At 39.1% G+C, this 23,427-nt stretch overlaps 1 protein-coding gene across 2 annotated transcripts in view; it reads left to right on the top strand.

Moving 5' to 3' along the window:
- LOC127438700 (kinesin light chain 1-like) overlaps positions 1 to 20,834 on the top strand; it is a 51,761-nt gene extending 30,927 nt beyond the window's left edge. The window contains exons 14-16 of one of the 2 annotated variants that reach the window (XM_051694484.1): positions 15,459 to 15,577; positions 20,399 to 20,459; positions 20,557 to 20,834. In XM_051694484.1, the coding sequence (XP_051550444.1) occupies positions 15,459 to 15,577; positions 20,399 to 20,459; positions 20,557 to 20,640 (264 nt within the window). In that variant the 3' untranslated portion in view covers positions 20,641 to 20,834. Of the gene's footprint in view, positions 1 to 3,873; positions 5,716 to 15,458; positions 15,578 to 20,398; positions 20,460 to 20,556 lie in introns of those variants that run through there. The other variant, XM_051694485.1, reaches the window with a different exon arrangement.
- The last annotated feature ends 2,593 nt before the right edge of the window (positions 20,835 to 23,427 follow it).

Raw genomic sequence — 23,427 nt, 5'->3', positions numbered from 1 at the left:
CTAATAACATCAGTGCTGTTGCGATGCAACTATAATTAGCAATGACTGCAAAGCTCTTCAGTCAACCTGTTATTACTTCTTAACCGTGTGATTTAAACATCTGTCTCACTATGCAGATTGGCCCATACAATGTGGTAAAACATGGCGTCACCAAACGGAATTGCAAAAAAATCAGATTTTTTTGTGCATCCGATCGGAATCCAGTTTTCATGATTGACTGTCCACACTGTGTATCACAGCTGATCAGATTCGATTTGTGTGTTCCTATGTGCATTGGTTGCTATAGCAATGATGTTGCATCATTATGCAAAAAAAAAAAAAACAACATGGAGGGGAATGGAATAGAGATTTTAGCTTATAACATGACAATGAGTAGCTGCAGCACTGGACTAGGCCTTATAAGGGAGCGGCAGAGACGGAGGAGGCTGGCGCTTTATTTCTCCGCCGGTATCATAGTTCAAAGCAGTGTGTGGTCCAGACAGACTAGCAGTGACTGGTGAACTCGTGTGGTAGCCACCACTGATGAAATGATGTGGCTGTCGAACTTCAGAATGCACTCGGGAAGATTTCATTAATAATATTCTAAGCTAGACTCCGCCACCACACAGTTTATTTCCGCCACCACTGCCAGCATGTTTCCTGCAACAATGTGTGACATCTAACGTGATTTTATGTAGCGTGAAAAAGTGCATATGGCAAAATGCCACTTGAGATCTGATCAGAGCGGTCAGACTGAAACAGTTTTCCAGAAATGCGTTTTGAATAGGATTTCAAACCACAAATGAATATACACTATATTGCCAAAAGTATTCGCTCATCTGCCTTTAGACGCATATGAACTTAAGTGACATCCCATTCTTAATCCATAGGGTTTAATATGACGTTGGCCCACCCTTTGCAGCTATAACAGCTTCAACTCTTCTGGGAAGGCTTTCCACAAGGTTTAGGAGTGTGTTTATGGGAATTTTTGACCATTCTTTCAGAAGCGCATTTGTGAGGTCAGACACTGATGTTGGACGAGAAGGCCTGGCTCGCAGTCTTCGCTCTAATTCATCCCAAAGGTGCTCTATCGGGTTGAGGTCAGGACTCTGTGCAGGCCAGTCAAGTTCTTCCACACCAAACTCACTCATCCATGTCTTTATGGACCTTGCTTTGCTTTTTTTTCCTCCTGGCAACCGCCAAACCCAGACTCGTCCATCAGATTGCCAGATGGAGAAACGTGATTCGTCACTCCAGAGAACGCGTCTCCACTGCTCTAGAGTCCAGTGGCGGCGTGCTTTACACCACTGCATCCGACGCTTTGCATTGCACTTGGTGATGTATGGCTTGGATGCAGCTGCTCGGCCATGGAAACCCATTCCATGAAGCTCTCTACGCACTGTTCTTGAGCTAATCTGAAGGCCACATGAACTTTGGAGGTCTGTAGCGATTGACTCTGCAGAAAGTTGGCGACCTCTGCACACTATGCGCCTCAGCATCCGCTGACCCCGCTCTGTCATTTTACGTGGCCTACCACTTCGTGGCTGAGTTGCTGTCATTCCCAATCGCTTCCACTTTGTTATAATACCACTGACAGTTGACTGTGGAATATTTAGTAGCGAGGAAATTTCACGACTGGACTTGTTGCACAGGTGGCATCCTATCACAGTACCACGCTGGAATTCACTGAGCTCCTGAGAGCGGCCCATTCTTTCACAAATGTTTGTAGAAGCAGTCTGCATGCTTAGGTGCTTCATTTTATACACCTGTGGCCATGGAAGTGATTGGAACACTTGAATTCAATTATTTGGATGGGTGAGCGAATACTTTTGGCAATATAGTGTAGATTTGTTTGCCGTTCAAACTCGCTAAATATGATTGGATTCCAATCAGATATGCATAAAAATCTGATTTGGACTGACAGTCTGAACATAGCATAAGTGATCAGACTTATGGTTTCCCTGTACCGGACTTTCAAAGTGGCCAAAAATCCCATAGATTTACACCCTGTCTACACCGGACACAAGTGTTGTGTCACGTAAAAAGCAAATCGCTACCTTTATAATCAATGACGCTGTCTACACTGGAAGCTGACATGCTGCAGAGAGACTGCAGCCGCTTTATTATGCCGTCCGTCTGAAATTAAATGATTTTACTTACCAGATATTATATGTGTGACCCTTTTTGCCGTTAATTTTATTCGTTATATTTATTTAAATAACTTTTGTGTCTACTAATTTAAATCCTCTTTTGTTCCTAATCAAATGTATATGCAGTTTTAGCAACAATATCATAAAATAGAATAGACAGACAGACAGACATGCAGACAGACAGCTTGTAGAAGCGAACGTTCCAAAATGATGACATGCACAGAAAATCAGCTGTAGGGCTAAGCACATGTGCCATGTCAGAAATAGAACGGGACACAGTGCAAAGATCACATCAAGTGTAGATGGCATCATTGAAATTAACCTCACCAATCATCCATCCATCCATCATCTGTCTGTCTGTCCATCCATCCGTCTGCCCATCCATCCATCCATCATCTTTCCGTCCGTCTGTCTGTCTCTGCCTGTCCGTCCCTCCGTCCATCCATCCATCGTCTGTCTCTTGGTCCCTCTGTCTGTCTGTCCATCCATCCATCATCTGTCTGTCCGACAGTCCGTCCTCTGTCTGTCTCTGTCTGTCCGTCCGTCCATCCATCCATTGTTTGTCTCTCGGTCCCTCGATCTGTCTATCCGTCCATCTATCTATCCATCTATCGTCTGTCTGTCTGTCCATCCATCCGTCTGCCCATCCATCATCTGTTTGTCTGTCCGTCCATCCATTCATTCATTCATCCATCCATCCATCCATCATCTGTCTGTCCATCCATCCATCCATCCATCCATTTATCCATCCATCCATCTATCATCTGTCTGTCTGCCTGTCTATCCATCCTCTGTCTGTTTGTCCATCCGTCCGTCCGTCCTCTGTCTGTCTGTCTGTCCATCCATCCATCATCTGTCTGTCCATCCGTCCATCTATCCATCCGTCCGTCTGTACGTCCTCTGTCTGTCTGTCCTTCCTTCCGTCCATCCATCTGTCTGTTTGTCTGTCTGTTCGTCCATCCATCTGTCCATCCTTTCATCATCTGTCTGTCTGTCCGTCCTTCCGTCCATCATCCATCCATCATCTGTCTGTCTGTCCATCCACCCGTCAATCTATCCATCCATCGTCTGTCTCTCGGACCCTCGGTCTGTCTATCCGTCCGTCCACCTATCTATCCATCCATCGTCTGTCTGTCTGTCTTACTGTCTGTCTGTCCGTCCATCCTCTGTCTGTTTGTCCATCCGTCCTCTGTCTGTCTGTCTGTCCATCCATCCATTCATCATCTGCCTGTCTGTCTGTCCATCCGTCTGTCCATCCATCCATCATCTGTCTGTTTGTCTGTCCATCCATCCATTCATTTATTCATCCAGCCATCATCTGTCTGTCTGTCCATCCATCCATCCATCCATCCATCCATCATCTGTCTGTCTGTCCAACCGCCCTTCAGTCTATCCATCTGTCAGTCTGTCTTTCCATCTGTCTCATGTCTGTCCAAAGTATTCAAACTACATCAGACTTATAACATTTATCGGCACTCTGCTTTGTGTTATACCTAAGAGCACCCTTTAACAGTGGTAAAAACACTGTAACACACTGCCTTATTGCTTTATTGTATTGCTGGCTCACTCCTCTTCAAGATACTATTAAATGTGATTATCTTCATATGCCTTTATCGACAGATGCTGTGGCTTTACTTGCTTAGTGAAACATTTCATTGATTTGCACTTGATGTGGCTGTCTCTTTTGTGCTTTTGTGTCCTGTCTCTCTCTGTCTTTCTCTCTGTCTGTCTCTCTCTGCATTAGGCTTAAGCTCTCATCATCTTCCACTTCTCTCTGCTTCTACAACAAATCAAATTACGTCTGATCGAATGGATGCTGTTTAGATTCCTCTGCTGTGTGGAATGAGGAGAGAGAAGGCGCTTTAATGATGGGATATCATCTTACATTTCCTGTATATTGTCTGTCTCTGTATCTCTCTTGTTTATGATTCTTCTATGGAATCGCTGTACTCATTTTCTCATTCCTTCTTGTCTGCTGCATTATCTGTGTTTGTCTAAATTTTCACTGTATAAATTGTGTATATACTGAAATCATAAAAGTACAGTCACAGATCAAAGATAACATAAATGATCTGCAATATGCAAATCTAGCGAGTATTCAACATATTTTCATCACAACTCAAATTTTAGCTAGCCTCCTTCCTATCCAACACTATTTTATGAAAGGGAACATCAGTGAATACATTTGGTTATTATTCCATATTTATTTATGCAATAGAAATGACAGATGTACATCAATAACCTGTAATACGCTGCCCTCGTCTCGTTCCAAACCCCCATGTTTTCTTTCTTCCGTGATACCATGATTTATACATTCTTTATAATTTAAATAATATTTTACATTTAAATAAGATTTTATTTTGCGTTACAGTAATAAGAATGATTTTTATTTTATTTATATATTAATTTATTTATTTATTGTATTTCGGTAATCAGAAATAATGAAAATGTATTTAAATGTCACGAAAATAATGCAAAAGAATCTTAATGGTACTCCTTTTTAACAGACTTTTATTTCATTTTTTGCATTACGGCAATGAGATCAAATGAGAATATATCTAATTGTCATGAAAGTAATGTCGCAATGCAACCAATCTAAATGGTCCTCATTTTTTAATAGGCTTATTTTCTTGTGAAATATGACCTGGACATGTTTTTTTGAGATTCACCCAACATCATTTTATCATACCGTTTTACAGACATCTTTTGCCTCATCTATATCCTCCTGTGACCCGAGCGTGACTGCTGTGCATTTTTCATTTCCCTTTTTGATTTGTCAGTAGTAGCCCCCTAACAAACAAGCAAAATATTATTTTTTTTGAAGAGCAAGATTTATGTCCACAAAATTGTGAGTTTTTAAATAATACCAAGCTATAGAAAGTCTGATTTTTTTATTTTTTTTTCTGGTCAAAATGTTTATTATGTGTCCAGGAGTGTTGGTCATTCATGATTTTGAGACATTACAGACATTACAGCTGATTTTCTATAAAGCTGATTTGGATCAGTGTTTATTGGGAAAAGAACAAAGAAACAACTATACAAATAAAAAATGATTTGACTTTAATGTTGCAATGGGGTTTTTTTTCCTACTTTTGCAACAAAATATCAATGCACTGTCAAACAAACAAGTTAGCCAGTGCTGAAACATTTTACCAATCAGAAATTAGCATAAACAATTCTGATTCAAAGTAATGGCCAGCATTGTCCTATCACTGCCAACCATGTTAAAATTAAATTTAGCATCATAAATTCTGAATCTATGTACTGATTATTATCATTGTCCCATGTCTGCTAAACATGTTGAGTGGTCCAAACATCATCTGTAGCCTGAAACTGAACTTTTGATCAGATTTTTGGAGTGAATGCACTTAGCTGCATATGAAAGCTATAGGATGCTCCCTTACTTCCTATTTAGTGTATGACTTAACATCCAGTGTTCTGTCTGTCTTCACTGGTCTCAGAACAGTTTGAAATGTACCTTATTCTCATCCTAACTCCATATAAAGCCTCTGAAAGCAAAATTTTTCAGCTTTTGGATGAACCCATTGATTATCTATGTGATAACGCACAGTAAATAAAGGATTTCTAGCACTATTGTCCACTGTAGTGGTCATTGTGTTTAACAGAGTGCCGTTTTGCGATAAATATCTCAAATTGTCAAAATGGCATATTGTATGAAACTAGAGACTCTTTTGACTCAGTGTAAAAATTTAATGAGGTTTCTTACCAGATGTAGTTTCGTTGGAGTTTCTCCCAAATTCAAACTCTGCTGTGATCGGTGCCATGTTGTTTTGTCACATGACTCAGTGCGTCGAAAGTTTAACCCTTTAATGACAGCCCAGAGTGTCCTGAACTGAGATCAGTCAGTTTAAATGAAATAAAATTATTCATAGCATACAGCATACACAAAATACAATATCCACGCAGGAGGACGCGGGGTTGCACGAGAATATTATATAAAATATATTACCACACTATTTAAATTAAAATACATTCAGATGAAATCTTTGCAATTAAGAGATTATTAACACACGACACCTTTAATTTCCTTTAATTTAGCAAATATTGTTTTTGTTCATAAAGACCCAGGTGTCAATAATTTGTTGTAAAATAACACTCCCAGTTATTAACTTTTATTTTTTATTGTAACAAATTTCCATTTGGTCCCATGATAGCAATGTGTTTATAGCCTACCTTATGCATATACATTTGCATATTTAAGACATGAGGATTTTTTTATATTAAAACAAATCTGCACTTGCAATCACTTGTATTATAAATATTTAATTACACTAAGTATATTATTTGCCACTGAAATCTTAAACTGTAACGAACCAGACTGAGCGGCAGGCGTAGGATCCATATGCAGGTTTAATAGAGTGAACAAGCAGGCAAAAAGTTCAAAACTAGAAAACAGTCCAGCGAGGCAGACAAATCCGAAATGGGGAACACAGAGGCAAAATCCACAATAAACAGGCACAGGTCAAAAATCCAAGACAGGCAAACAGGAATAAATGCTCAAAATTGCAGACTAAGTAAGAACTGGCAAGACTTTGCACAGAATGTTAGAACCCCAGGGCTTAAATACACAGATAATGAGCAATAATGAACAGGTGTGAGAGATAATGGCGGGAGGCAATGCATGATGGGGGTTGTAGTCCAGTGAGGGATTAGTATTCAGGGGATGAGGATTGTGTGAACTGGCTAGGAGAAGAGACAGCAGATGATGTGACAGTACCTCCCCCCCCCCCCCCCTGTAGGGCCCCTCTTAGGGCATGCCAGGGGTTGGCCTCTAGGTCTGGGAGCGGGACGATTAGGATGAGCTAGGTAATAATCCGCAATGAGAGAAGGGTCCAAAATGTCCTCTGCAGATACCCAGGAACGTTCCTCGGGCCCATAGCCCTCCCAGTCCACCAAGTACTGCAGTTGACCCCCACGCCGCCGAGAATTAAGGAGAGTATTTACTCGATATGCAGTGTCTCCATCAAGGTCCAGAGGTGGTGGTGGAGGATTATTGGAGAGATTTCCAGGTGACTCAACCAGGGGTTTGAGGAGGGAGACATGGAAATTGGGAGAAATACGATCAGTGATATAGTCAGGTGGTAGTTGGAGCTTGTAACAGATTGGGTTAATTTGTTTGATAACTTCGAACGGACCAACATACCTGGGTGAAAGCTTCTTGCAAGGAAGGCGTAGGTGGAGGTCCCAAGTAGATAACCACACACGTTGGCCTAGTCGGAGAGTGGGAAAAGGTCTACGGTGTCGGTCTGCTTGTAGTTTCTGCCGACGTACCACCCTCGGAATGTGAACATGAACTGATTCCCAAACCTGGTCACTTCGCTGCATCCAATGTTGGACAGAGGGCAATTCTGTGGGTTCTCCTGACCAAGGGAAGAGGGGTGGTTGATAGCCTAGGATGCACTGAAAATGAGTCATACCAGTTGAGGAATTACATAAGGAGTTCTGAGCATATTCGGCCCAGGGGAGAAACCGACACCAATCGTACTGGTTAATGAGACAGAAAGTGCGAAGGAAGCGGCTCACCTCCTGATTAAGGTGCTCTGTCTGGCCATTAGATTGAGGATGATATCCGGAAGTGAGGTTGATGTTGACATTGAGGAGTCTGCAGAATTCTCTCCACAACCTTGATGTAAACTGTGGACCCCGGTCAGAAACAATGTCTTCAGGCAGGCCATAGAGTTTGAATACATGATGAAAGAGAGCCTCTGCCTTCTCTAGAGCAATGAGGAATGAGGCGGCATGCCTTTGAGAACCGGTCCACTATCACCATAATGGTGGTGTTACCTTGTGAGGGAGGTAAATCCGTGAGGAAGTCAATTGCTATGTGTGACCAGAGTCGTTGAGGGACAGGCAGAGGGTGAAGAAGTTCTGCGGGGAGAAGCCTAGAAGACTTGGTTTGTGCACAGACAGAGCAATCTTTTACATATTGTGTGGCATCGTGGATCACGGTAGGCCACCAGAACTTTTTGCAAAGCCCATAAACCTTTGGAGTTCCTTAACTATGTTGGGACGGGGCCAGTTCCTTACAGCTTCAACATTGGCATTGACCATATGTGCTCCTTCCGGACTGATCACGTACCCCAGGAATGTAGTTGTGGAGACATGAAACTCACATTTCTCAGCTTTGATGAACAAGTGATTGTTCTTGAGGCAAAGCAAGACTTCCTGGACGTCTTTCTTATGGACTTCCAGAGAGGGGGAATAGATTAGGATATCATCAATGTAAACAATGACACAGTGATTCAACAGGTCTTTGAAGATTTCATTCATAAAAGCTTGAAATACCGATGGCGAGTTAGATAGGCCATAAGGCATGACACAATATTCATAGTGACCGGGAGTGTGTGATGGGGGCAGTCTTCCATTCATCCCCCTCTTTGATACAAATGAGGTTATAGGCATGACGCAAGTCCAATTTGGTGAATACTTTAGCCTCTCGTAGTTGTTCTAGGGCGGCGGGAAGCAGAGGAAGAGGATAGGGGAAATTAATGGTGATTGCATTTAGTCCATGGTAATCAATGCAAGGACGAAGACCTCCATCTTTTTTCTCCATGAAGAAGAAATCCACTGCAGTGGGAGAAGTGGAAGGACGAATATACCCACAGCGAAGAGCTTCCTCTATATACTCCTCCATGGCCTTGGTCTCAGGGTTGGATAGGGGGTATATTCGGCTTTTAGGTGGCATGGTGCCTGGAAGGAGGTCAATCGCACAGTCAAAGCGATGAGGTGGTAATTGGGTGGCTTTGGTCTTGCTGAACACAGAGAGAAGATCGTGGTAGCATGCAGGAATGGATGAGGGTTCTGGTACAGGTACTGGGGTGACTTTAGTGATGTTGAGTTCTACAGGTAGGATGGTTCTGAGGCATGAGGAAAAACAGGATGCTCCCCATTTCTCCATTAACCCAGGAAATTTGTGGATCATGTTTAGCTAACCAAGGGTAACCCAGATCGATAGGATTGGAGGGGGTGTTGGTGACCAAAAATTTAAGCTGTTCTTGATATAAGCTTTCTACTTGTAGAGAGACAGGTTGTGTTAAGAGTTGAGTGGTGCCCGTGTACAGTGGTCGTCCATCTAGCACTGTAACAGACACTGAAGATGCACAAGGAATTGTCACTATAGAGAGTAGTTCACAAATGTGAGAATCAGTTAAATTTCCAGCAGCTCCTGAGTCAATGAGAGCCCTGACTGAAATAGAGTTAGCACTGGAACTAATTTGAACTTCAACACATAAACTTCTGTTTTCTAGAGGGAACACAGCATCTTCACTCACCGAATGTTTAGGGCGAATCGGAGAGGAGGAGAGGAAATGGCCTGGCTCTCCACAGTACAGACACAGGCCATCATTAATACGTCGCTGTCACTCCTCTCTAGTCAGCCGTGAATGGCCCAATTGCATGGGTTCTGGTGAAGTCATGGTTGAAGGGGTTGTCTTAACAGAGGGTACTGCGACTTCGCAGTAAATTATCAATCTTAATGGAGAGTGAGATAAATTGATCCAGGGAGAGGTTATTATCTCATTGGCCATTTCGGTCAGTAGTTGGAAAGATAATCCATTATGGTATATAGTCTTTAAAGGTGCATCTGGCCAACCACTCTGAGCGGCAAGTGTACAGGTTGTGGAGTCGCCGGTGCAGCAGTATCACTCTGCCCTGAAGGCCTACTGGGAGAAGCAGCCCGTAGATAACTTAATACATCTTCCATAGCAGTAGAGAGTTGTTCTAACCGATGGTGGTGGGAGGTGAGTAGTTCTGACTGATCATTGAATGACTTAATGTAAAGAAGACAGATCTGCTGGATCCATTGGAGGCGAAGTCTTCTGTAATGAACCAGACTGAGAGGCAGACGTAGGATCCATATGCAGGTTTAATAGAGTGAACAAGCAGGCAAAAAGGTCAAAACCAGAAACAGTCCAGCAAGGCAAACAAATCCAAATGGGGAACACAGAGGCAGCAGATGATGTGACATAAACAGTATTCATGTTTAGTTAGGAAAGTGTGTTTATTGGGTTATTTGGCTCGGCTCATTTGCAGTATGGCACATAAAGGTTCCAGTGGCTTTTCAAATATCAGCTTTGCCTTTAGCCATCCAGAGGCAGTGAGACAGGCTTTTTTGTTGCCAAAGCAGCTCTTTTTAAGAGTAAGACACGTGATTGTGAAACGGCAACAGTTCAGCCAAAACTGGCTCAAGATGCCAACAGTACAGCAGCAATTCAACACAATTTTCAGTTTCGCCTGCTGGACAATATAATAGCAGAAAAAATCTCATAGAGTTACATTGTGTGTGTGTGTGTGTGTGTATGTGTGTGTAGCCTCCTGCACAGTGATGTATATCTTCATTAACATCATATGACATTTAAGCCAAAAAGTTGTAGCCTGGGCTCTCTCTTTATCTATCGGAAAGGAAAAACTCAAGGGTTATTTATTGAATTGATTTTATTATATCACTGATCATGATATTTTGTTTGTTAACTGTCTGAATAGCTATTTACTACTGAGTAGAACTGAATTTATAGTCATGAAGTTACATGGATCAACTGGAAAACTGATGTACAGTTGTGCTCAAAAGTTTGCATACCCTTGGAGAAATGGTAATATATGTACCATTTGTAAAGAAAACATGAGTGAGCAGGCAAAACACATTTCTTTTATTTCTTATGGGATTCATATTCAACTGTAGGTTATAACAGAATGGCACAATCATAAAACAAAACATGGCAACAAAGAAAAAAATGAAATGACCCCTGTTCAAAAGTCTGCATACCCTTAGTTCTTAATACTGTGTATTGCCCCCTTTAGCATCAATGACAGCGTGCAGTCTTTTGTAATAGTTGTCTATGAGGCCCCAAATTCTTGCAGGTGGTATAGCTGCCCATTCGTCTTGCCAAAATGCCTCCAGGTCATGAAAAGTCTTTGGTCGTCTTGCATGAACTGCACATTTGAGATCTCCCCAGAGTGGCTTGATGATATTAAGGTCAGGAGACTGTGATGCCCACTCCAGAACCTTCACCTTTTTGTGCTGTAACCACTGGAGTCAACTTAGCCTTGTGCTTAGGGTCACTGTCGTGCTGGAAAGTCCAAGAGCGTCCCATGCGCAGCTTTTGTGCAGAAGAATACAAATTGTCTGCCAGTATTTTCTGATAACATGCTGCATTCATCTTTCCATCAATTTTCACATGATTCCCCGTGCCTTTAAAGCTCACACACCCCCAAAACATCAGTGAGCCACCACCATGCTTCACAGTGGGGATGGTATTCTTTTCACTATAGGCCTTGTTGACCCCTCTACAAACATAGCGCTTATGGTTGTGACCATAAAGCTCTATTTTGGTCTCGTCACTCCAAATTACAGTGTGCCAGAAGCTGTGAGGCGTGTCAAGGTGTTGTCGGGCATATTATAACCGGGCTTTTTTGTGGCATTGGCGCAGTAAAGGCTTCTTTCTGGCAACTCGACCATGCAGCTAATTTTTGTTCAAGTATCGTCATATTGTGCTCCTTGAAACAACCACACCATCTTTTTCCAGAGCAGCCTGTATTTCTCCTGAGGTTACCTGTGGGTTATTCTTTGTATCCCGAACAATTCTTCTGGCAGTTGTGGCTGAAATCTTTCTTGGTCTACCTGACCTAGGCTTGGTATCAAGAGATCCCAGAATTTTCCACTTCTTAATAAGTGATTGAACAGTATTGACTGGCATTTTCAAGGCTTTGGATATCTTTTTCTATCCTTTTCCATCTTTATAAAGTTCCATTACCTTGGTATGCAGGTCTTTTGACAGTTCTTTTCTGCTCCCCATGGCTCAGTATCTAGCCTGCTCAGTGCATCCACGTGAGAGCTAACAAACTCATTGACTATTTATACACAGATACTAATTGCAATTTAAAAAGCCACATGTGTGGGAAATTAACCTTTAATTGTCATTTAAACCTGTGTGTGTCACCTTGTGTGTCTGTAACAAGGCCAAACATTCAAGGGTGTATAAACTTTTGATCAGGGCCATTTGGGTGATTTCTTTTATCATTATGATTTAAAAAGGAGCCAAACAACTATGTGGTAATAAATGGCTTCATATGATCACTATCCTTAAATAAAAGACAGTTTTTTTGCATGATCAGTCATATTTTCAAAATCAATGCCAAAATTTTACAATTTCTTCCAGGGTATGCAAACTTTTGAGCACAACAGTAACTGATTGTTGGATTTAATACAATGTATTGGATTTGCTTTAGATTTTGCTAGTTACCCTAGTAAACATCTCATGCATGAAAGTATGGCACATTTGTTCAGCAGATAAACAATGAATCAGTCTTGTACCACACCATAAAGTGGTGCATGACGTGATGTGTCTGCAAACACATACTGCCCTCTACTGGCCACAGCGACACTGCAGTACTCAAGTTATTGTGTTTTGATTTAAGGTGCTATTTGCCACAAACATTGTTTAAAGCGATCGTTGACCCAAAAATTATAATTCTGTCATTTACTTTTTATTCTGTCATTTATCTTTGCATCTTTTTTTTTCATACAATGAATGTGAATGGTGACAGAGCCTGTTTTAACTTAATCTCCTTTTTTGTTCCATATGATTTTCGAATGACATGAGGGTGAATTTTAATGATAACATTTTGTTGAAAATGTTTTCAGTTCAATATTCACTGCAATATGCAACCATGTTAAATTGCAGCCCCAGACAGTTTAAGCATTAATTCAATGTGCTTTTTGTCTTTGGACTTTTGTCATGATTATCCTTCCATATTAGTTAGAATAATTAATAGAATAGAATAATAAAATAATTAACTATATTACTTTGAAGAAGAATTGTTTATTCTGATTATTAATCACCTCACTTATGCCGTTGCTACCATTTTATTATCTGCCAAATTTTCAATTTTTCAACTGTTAGATTAAGTATTGTGTAAAACGTTTTCATGCAATTTTATGTACGCCTCATTTGCTGACATTAAATTATTATATATGAACTACCAGCCAAAGTTTGGACACACTTACTCATTCTTTATTATTACTATTTTCATCATTTTAGAATAATAGTAATAAAGTCATTAAAAACTATGAAATAACACAAATGGAAGTATGGGAGTTATGAAGCCGAATTATTTAGTTAATTAAGAAAAAGAATAAATAAAATAATACATTTTTTCTTAGTTAAGAAATTCATGCAAAGACAATTTATATTTATCTACTGTACAATTGTTTTTTTCTACAAATGAAAACATACTCTACGCAAGTATGTGAACACAGTCGTTTCTAGCTACGCAAGCTCAAGCTTTAGTTAGTTTTTGCATTCCAAAATGTGTCCGATGGCAATTCATAACATAAGTATTCATTCACTGATTCTTGAGATAAGAGACAAAACATGTTTAAAAGAGTTTTTATTTTTAATACTAAATTAATTTGAAATGGATATATTTGTAGATAAAGGTCTCAGCTAACGAATGATGTAAGGGAACAGGTTTTTATAAAAATGCTTTTTTTTTTTTTTTCTGAAAATGTATATTTATTCACTTCATAAATTGCATCTTACTGTCATTTGTGGCAACTCCGTCAGGATATTTTAGTTGGATTCATCCAACAAGTGTAAAATCATTAATTATCTAATAATGGTGTTCAGTAAAGGAGTTAAGTGATCAAAAACATTCTATACATTTTTTATTTCTGTTTTCACACTATTCTGAAAATTCTGTGTTGACAAAAATTTATATTTTTCCATCTTCACCATGTGTTGTACTCTGGAGCCATTTTGTTTTTTCCTCAGTTAAAGCTGCCTCTGTAACCTAAACTAAAATGCCAAAATTATTCCACAATTCTAACAGAAATTATCATAATGGGAATGAAGGAGTTGACATGTTGAAGCTGTGCCCACAGAGACTTCAACATTGTTTGTTTAAAATATGAAAAAATGTAATCCTTACCAGACCGTGTGTCCTACTGTTGCATCCACCATGAGCAGGAAGTGTGAAAGAGGTACTCAGAGTTATAGCTGACCATGACATTGTCTGATTTATTCAGGATTTTTTTTTTTTTTAAATCTGACGGAGTTGACGCAAAGTGAGGACACAACTTTAGGCAGTTTTTTATGGAAAATATTATTTAAAGTTTTCTTAATGTATTGTTTGATATCTTACAGATCCCTACCTTTCATTTGATGTTTATATTTATGAATTTGTTGCATTTTTAAACACTTTGTTTAGCAGTTTAACATTGTGACCTCTTGCTGAGGACAGGTTAAGTTACTTGTGCTTCCACGTATAGAGCATGCATTAAAAAAAAAATTCTAATGAAATTATTTTAAAATACAAGTAAAAACAAATGCCCTGAGTATACACATTTCCTTTAGATTGAACTTTTCCAGTATTTTTATTGTTATGAATTTCTTGATTTTTAAAATAAATATGACTTTTGTTTGTAAGACATGTTTTGCCCCTTATCTGAAGAATCAGTGCGTTACATTCTCAACGTTGCCACAAGGGGCGCTTTAGTGGACATTAGTGTGAACTGTGTGCTTCCACTGTTCCCAAATTTTCTCTTTCAAGACAACTACTGTTAGGGCAGAGAAACTTGCTTGTTTTGATTATTGGGTTACCTCCCCCTCCATCCCCCCTGGAAACTATGCCCTTGGCAGTAACAATCCTCAGTATTGAAGGGGGTGATAAAGTTACCTTCAAAAATGTGTGCCATAAAACCAGATGTGTTATTATTCAGGAAATTTGCTATTAATATTTTGACTTTAACTTACTTGCTCAGCAAAATTCTTTTCAGACTGTTACTCCACCATGAAAGTAGTTGACTTAAAAAAGAAAACTCACTGTAGAAGCAGACAGTTCAAACTAATTTCCTTATACTGCCCCTTGTGGCAACATTGAGAATGCAACACAAAATTACATTATTATGAATTGCTGGCTGACACATTTTAGACCGCAAGTACACAACAACGCATGAAATTGAGCTTGAGTGGCTGAAATCATCTGTGTAAGACTTTTTGTGTGAGTGTGCATCGGCTTTTAGTATGTTCAACCGGAACGTACATTGGCAATGCGTTATCCAGCCACTTGGGTCTGCGTTCGCATACTTGCATAAAGTATGTTTCTGGCCTAAAACTTTAGAACAGAAGGTTTTATGTAAATTCAGTTGTGTGTCCAAACTTTTGACTGGTATCATATATCAGCATTATATTCGATATCGGCCACCCTGCTGTTGAAAAACCCGTATCGGTCGACCAATAGTTTGCATACAACATACAACAGCAGTTTAGCCCGTAATGCTTCAGTTTTAATGCAGAGTGTGTTTGTGTTCAGGATGGAACACTCAGGAGAAGCGGCTCTTTTGGAAAACTCAGGGAAGTTCTGCGCAGAAGCAGTGAGTTGCTGGTGAAGAAAATCCAAGGAACAATGCCACCAGAACCTTGCAACACCAAGTGAGACACACACACACACAAAAACGTAATCCTTTAATGTAAAAGGAGGGAATTTATTTTATGAAATAGTTTTGCATTCCCTCGCAATTATGTTGGGTCCCCTCACAATAAATTAACCATGGATTTAATATAGTTATATAGTAGACAGTAGTAACCATGTTTGTGTGTGTGTGTCAGAAAGCATAGTTTGAATACAATTAACCATGGTTTTACTATAGTAATATTGTAGTAACCATGACTGTAGTAATCATTGTTACCCTTCAAGAAGGTAACTTCAATGCTGGGTCAGAAGCTGTCGCTATGGGAGCACTTGAAACCCTATACCATCATGGGAATTTGATTGGTTTGTGATTCACTGCAGATGTTTGCCAGAAGTTTGCAGCTCTTCACCAGTAGTGGTGAACCTGCAGCAAACCTTTGGCAACAATGTACAATATGCTGCAAGTTTGCCACAAAGCATGTAAAAATAATCCGTGGCGAATTTGCCATGAACTGTCGATTTTTGTAATGCTAGCGTCACCTCCTGATGCTGCATCGAAGATACCTTTTTTGAAAGGGAACTTCTCGGTTACTCTTGTAAACTTGGTTTGCTGGAAGGAGGGAACGAGACGCTGCGTGGTTTTTCTGCAGCTACTGATTTTTCATGGGACGAGAGATATGCTCTCCTTCCCTTCATTTGGAAAATCCTTAAGGTGTGGCACTGGGCTCCGGCTGTTATGCCCATGATGACGTCAGCATAGGCGGAGTACCAAGCGTCACTAGCCAATTAAATTGGCGTGGTGGTATAGGGCTTCAAGGTCACTGCCCTTGGGAGGTGCTCCCAAAGCATCAGTTTCTTTCCCTGCTTTCAGGTAAACAAGGTTATGAGAGTAACCTAGATATTTTTTGGTGAAAAACATGGTTTGGATACAGATAACCTTGGTTTTACTGCAGTAATACTGTAGTATCCATATAGTAACTATAGTTGTACTATAGTAACATTATTTCTACCATGACTATAGTAACTATGGTTGTGATTACCATGGTTTTACTACATATGCCATGATCAAACTATGGTTATTGTAGATAAACCATGTTTAATTTTCAAAAGACTTAACCATGGTTTTACTGCTAGAATTAAAGTTGAATGCATTTATAGTAAAACTATAGCAACCTCAAAATTGTGATTTTTATTGCCATACTTTTCATTTTACTGTACTACTGTGGTTTCACTAAAGCCCAAAGTATACTTCGGTCAGACGTGAATGCTGAGTGTCTGCGTACAGGACATGTGACGCAAATTTTGTCATCAGCAGAGTACGCAAGCATTAAACACTTGCAGCCCGATTTTTCTTGCTGCACATCTTTGAACTAGCGGCGTAGCTAGACCCTGGCTGATAAGGGTGAAGCCCTGGATCTTTTGTTAATAGCCCCGAATGTTTTTTTTGTGATGACAGAAAAAAAAAAATTAAGGCTTAATGTTAAATATATCAGAGTACAAAAGCAATAAGGCAGGCTCCAATTCTGGTTTCAAATGTAAATTCCGATCAGTGAGCCCCACTTGCATTAATTCACAGTTCGCACTTTGTCTTTTACCTGCTGTTCATGCTCAGGTTCATCAGACAAATCGTTACAAACGCCTTGTGTGGGAGCTTTCTATTTTTTCTCACAGGGTGCAGCTTTTCTGTATCAGAGGCACTGCGGTTTTATTACGCAAGCCTTATTTCTATATATATAATCTATAAGCCTCATTTATTTTTTTTAATTTTTTTTTTCTCCCCAATTTGGAATGCCCAATTCCCAATGTGCTCTAAGTCCTCGTGGTGGCATAGTGACTCGCCTCAATCCGGTTGGCAGAGGACCAATCTCAGTTGCCTCCGCGTCTGAGACCGTCAATCCGCGCATCTTATCACGTGGCTTGTACCGCGGAGACATAGAGCGTGTGGAGGCTTCACGCTATTCTCTGCGGCATCCACGCACAACTCACCACGCGCCCCACCAAGATTGAACCACATTATAATGACCACGAGGAGGTTAACCCATGTGACTTTACCCTCCCTAGCAACCGGGCCAATTTGGTTGCTTAGGAGACCTGGCTGGCATCTTTGCGTCTTTGCTCGCTGAGCTACCCAGGCCCCCCTATAAGACTCATTTCTAATCTTTATTTGATTTAACAATCCACACACCAAGTAGATTTTAATGTATGCACCAGTAATCTTGTTCGGTTATTCGGGTTTATTCTGGAATCGGTACATGGGAATAAAGAATGTTTATTTCCTCAAACGCAACTCAAAATAGCAGCACAGTGAGCTATAAGCCTAAGTAGCACAATACATAGGTCTTAAAATGATAAAATCTCACATTAAAGTCAAATAAAAATGACTGCCTGTATATGCGCACTGCCCATGCTGGTTCACATATCAATGTCATGTGCGTGGAGTTTCACTGCTGTGTTTAAATAGCCTCTTTGGGGTTCCTTGATTTTTAAATGGTTTAAATCAAATGACATTGAACTTCTCTAATTATTGTACTTAATCTGCACACCAGAGCAAAAGGGGAAAAAAACACTTTCTTACCGTTTATCAAGCGTTGAAACTTTGCTTTGTTAAAAACAACCGGTAATCATGTTTAATAGCAATCATGAAACCCAACGCAGGTGTTTCGAGATGCGTTTATAAAAATTACAGTTATTTTTAACTTTACTCTGTGATCCCATGATGGCTTTTTATTGCAACATGTATGTATATATATATATATATATATATATATATATATATATATATATATATATATATATATATATATTATTAAGATTTCGATTATAAAGTTGTAATATTTTGTAAATAAAGTAAAAATTATGAGAATAAAGTTGTAGCATTATGAGATAAAATTTTGTATGAGAATAAAGTCAAAATTATCAGAATAAAGTCTTAGCATTGTGAAAATAAAGTAGTATATTGTGTCAATAAAGTAGAAATATTAGAGAAAAAAATTCAATATTAGGCTAAACAGAGCGTCATTATCATAACGATAGAACGGACACTGAACCAGCAGCTTTGTTAATGCAAGAGATGGCTGTGGAGGATGTAGTTAAATCATACTTTATGATAGGATTTAGCAATAAAGAAATCCTTGGTCTTTTGGCGCATCAGCACAGAGTTATTAGTATCTGGACACTGCAGCGGTTATGTAGGAAATTTAATTTATTCAAGAGAAAGAACCATACAGATTCGAGCATCCTGCTCGGTGTTGTTGGGTTTTCCTTTCTAAACAATACTGTAACTGAGGGGATGTTACCACATACAATATCTTGATATGGACTTATATAATTCACAGCAGTTTCAATTAGTTTTCGCTTCACTTGTGTGCGAGCCTATATCTCGCGCCTCCCTTGACAGACGCCCACATGTTGAATACTCCTGTACTAATGCACACCTCATTCATGAACAGAGAGCTCGCAAAAACTTCCCACAAATTCAGCTTGGTTGCTGACAGTTAACTTCCTGGTTAGTGATGTTGTATGTAAAGACCCAGATGCTCCACTTTGCTGTTGTCCACCACATCATTTTCCTGTCGATTTATTCTCAAAATATTACGACTTTAAACTCATAATGCTTTGACTCGTTATTTTTACTTTATTCTCAAAATATTATGATAAATGACAATTGCACATTTAAATTGTTAAATTACTTTGATTTTATTGTTAGCGTTAATTTCTGCACTATGAACAATGAGCCGACAAGTTGTAATTCTCGCTTTGACCCTCTGCAATGTCAATAAAAACGTGTTTGATCCATTTATTGAGTTCCGTTTATTAAAGTTCTGAACCTGTGTCAGTGTTGTGCTTAATATAATTATTATTCAACAGGTAGGGTGGTCATTTTTAAGTCATGGACTTACGCCCCTGCTTTGAACGCGCAGAATTTTTACAGGAATTATTACTGGTATTAATTACAGCCATTGTTTAGCGGCAATTACATCTTCTTCTAGATATGCTAGAAGTAGATATAATTGCCGCCAACAACATCAACAGTGGATCTGTATGACAAGAGCGTGTGTATGAGGTCAGGAGATACCTGCAATTGTATAACTCAAGTCTGAAGGAATATGAAGACACCTTTATGGGTCTAAACTCCTGAAGAGAAATAGTCCAGTATCTCATAGTTGTCGTAGCATGTGTGTGCCAAACGCCTGTGTATGTGCACACCGTCAGATGGAGTATACTTTGACAGGCTCGTGATTGACTGTATGCAACAGACGTTGAGCTTTCGTGTCAGAATCGAAGTGTACTTTAAACTCAAGAATATCATGGTAAAAAATATGGCTATTATAGTACGACCATGGTAAATTTTGAGGTTACAATGATTTAACTACAAATACTGTAGTACTGTGGTAAAACATAGTTCATTTATTGTGAGGGAACACTAAACTATCGCAAAGGATCGCAAAACTTTTTTAATTCAGAAAATAAATTCCCTCCCTGTCCTCTAAGGTGCACAAACACATTGTACAGATTATAAATAGTAAATAGGCTTTAATAACGTCATAGCCGTGAACCATGATTTGCTACTTTCTCTCGTTCTAGAGAGTATTTGATTTTTTCCCTGAAGACTGTAGAATTTATGTGTATATCTGTTTAATGTTGGTTTTGTCAGCTTCTACAGTAGCATGTAGCTGACCACAGTGCTAACAGTCATGGCCTAAAAGCCACAAAATCCAAAACTTTAGATTTTATGGGGTCTGTAAGCGCACTGAGCACTCATTGTCTGAGTGACCTGAAGCTCATAAAGGTTTGTTGTTTTATGCAAATGTAATGACATATTTATTATTAATTCCTCACAGCATGAAGCGAGCTGCATCACTCGGCTATCTGAACAGTAATGGAGATGACGACTCATTTCAGGTGGGATGATCTGGGGGGATTGACGTACGAGTTCTGGAATTAATTGAATTTGTTTTAAAGAGGATTGATTAATACGGCTTTGCTTGTCTTGTCACAGGATTCGGCGACAAGCAGGACTTTGAGAAACAGCAGACCTCTTAGCTCAAGCACAGTGGAGCTTTACAAGAACACAGACCAATGAAAACAACACACCAAACACATTTCCTTGTGGAAACTTTAACAGAGTTGTACATATTGGAAGCTTTCGTTTGCGTGCTTTACACAGTTTTGCATTCTGTCTCACTCATATAAATCATGCATGTTTCTCTTTCTTAATAGTTTAGCCAAAAATGAAAATTCTGTCATCATTTATTCACCATTAAATTGTTCCAAACACATGCGACTTTCTTTCTTCTATGGAACACAGAAGAAATTGAGCAGAATTTTCACACTGTTCTACTCCATACAACTCCAACTGGACAAAAAGTATCACTGAAGTAGTCTTTATGACTTGTGTGCTACACAATTGCTCCAACACCATTGGTCCTCATCAGGGTTGAGATTCTTGAACTAATGACTATTATGAGCCAGTTCTTTTGAATCTACACCATGAAACATACAGCACGACCAGTCTAGTCTGATTCCCGAATGAATGAGTCTTATGAGTCGGTTCTTTTGATTCTACACCACAAAACATTCAGCGCAACCAGTGTAGTGGCTGAAGCTGGAGCTAAAGTTGTGATGACTGGCAGATTAATCGCACTGTGAATTTGGCGAGAGTGCTTCTAAAATTGATCTGTGCTTACCAAAATTTGAATCACTGCCCCCAGTGGCCAAAGCTGGAAGTGTTGATGAGGTGAAATGTTCACAGGGTGCCACCAAAAGCTAGTTGTAAATGATGTTATATGATAAACGATGTAATGCAGTGATCAAAAATGATTTTATTAACTCTACCCGCTAGCCCACACTGCAACCCTAAACCTAACCCATTTAAGTAGTAGAAAGACCAGAAATCCACCTGCCTCATTCTCTCAGGTATTAAATATCCCATTGACACATGCTTAGCAGTGAAATTTTACCTCATATGACCTACAACCCAAAAGAAAGCAAGCGGAGAAGTGTTATTGAGCAGAGCTCTGGAGAGGTGTCATGTTAATGCAAGTCTTTGGGAAATTCTTTTTTTTATTTCAGTTGCTTACTTATTTTGTTTCGAATTACCTATTTTATAGATGTTGCCCCCAAGATAGTTCATCTGTAACTGCAGATACTCTATGTAAGCCTTTTTTTTTCTTGTACTTTTTCATTGCAAATTTACAGTATATTACACATTACAATTTGGAATCTGAATATATGGAATGCACTTGTGTTGTTTTGTTTTTTTTTTTTTACTTCAAAAGCCATTTGTGAGCTTTGCATTTTCCACAGTATATGATTTCAATGTTTTGTTTATCTATAATGATTGAGAACCAGTTTCATTGTTAAAAATAACTTGATTTATGTTCAAGGAAAAGCAAATGATCCTGTCTAGAGTTTTTAGTAATCATCTCATGCTCCAGTGTCCATAGACTGCTCAAATGTATATATGTTTGTTTCTGGATATGAGAGCAACTTTTTGGCAAATTAAAATCACTTGCTGTGCAAAAGCTGTATCTCTATTTGATGTGTGTGTTTACATCTGGAAGACATATTTTTTTAGTTTGTTTGCTCATCTGTAATACATCCAGGGGTGTAGATCTCCCCCCAATAATCAAAACAAGCAAGTACAACAACCACCCCCCCCCCCCAATATTTATACCATGATCAGTGGAAACATGTAAATGCTTCACGTTGCAACCCCCTCAAAGTTCAAGCCAAATCTATGCCCGTGAATATTTCTATAAGATGTTTCCTCTCAGATGTCATTAAGACATTCAGCAGATGTCTTTGAGATGTTTCTGATTTTGAATGCTTACCAAATAACACATATACTTACAGTACATCTCCGAGGAGTCTGTTTAAGAGTGATTCATCTGAAAAGCATCGCATTCCAAAATTAATATCTGCAAAACATCTTAAAAAGATCAGATTTACATTCAAAATCATAAACATCTCAAAGACATCTGCTGAATGTCTTACTGACAACTGAGAGGAAACGTCTTACAGATTGCAGATGAGCAAACAACCTAAAAAATATGTCTTCCAGTCCAGGTGATGTACGTGTGCTATCAGGGTTGTAAATCTGATTGTTTTAAGATGTTTATCAGATGTTAATTAGAATGTGGTGCTTTCCAGATGAAACTGAAACTTTGAAACTGACATCTCAGAAATGTACATGTGCTATCTTGGACACTTGGTTGTCTGATTTGATTCAAAATCATTCAAATTGTTTAGTGAAATCACTAAACAATTACTTGAATTATTCTTTTGAACGATTAAAAGATTCGGCTCGTATGAATCATTCGTTCACAGGAGGAGCTGCAGTAGGCCTACAATAATTCATAAATTCCATATGGGACAGGCCAATTTCTTTGTTCGCATATGTCTATTTGATGTGTGTGTTTACATCTGGAAGACATATTTTTCACACTGTTTGCTCATCTCCAATACCTCTATAAGATGCATGTCAATAAGTATGCCTTGGATGTCAATAAGACATTCCGCAGATGTCTTTGAGATGTTTATGATTTAGAATGTTTGTAAATCTGATCTTTTAAAGATGTTTAGCAGATGTTATTTGGGATGCGATACTTTCCAGATGAAACACTCTTAAACAGACAACTTGGAGATGTGCTATCTGGGAACAGTACATTGTCATCCTTGTATGAATTTAATTTGCCCGATAGAAGAGATTTTTTAGGCAGCTTTCTGCTAGTATACTCTATTCTAGTAAGGACCGTTAACGTAAAGTGTCATCATGAAAATCATTCAGTATTTAAAAGAAAATGGAAGCAGTTCTTTATTGATGACCCTTGTAAAAACTGCCTCTGTGAAATGGTGTTTGTAAACATAT

The sequence above is a fragment of the Myxocyprinus asiaticus genome, chromosome 50 (assembly GCF_019703515.2).
Source record: "Myxocyprinus asiaticus isolate MX2 ecotype Aquarium Trade chromosome 50, UBuf_Myxa_2, whole genome shotgun sequence".
NCBI classification, from domain to species: Eukaryota; Metazoa; Chordata; class Actinopteri; order Cypriniformes; family Catostomidae; genus Myxocyprinus; species Myxocyprinus asiaticus.
This window is presented reverse-complemented; position numbering and strand designations above follow the sequence as displayed.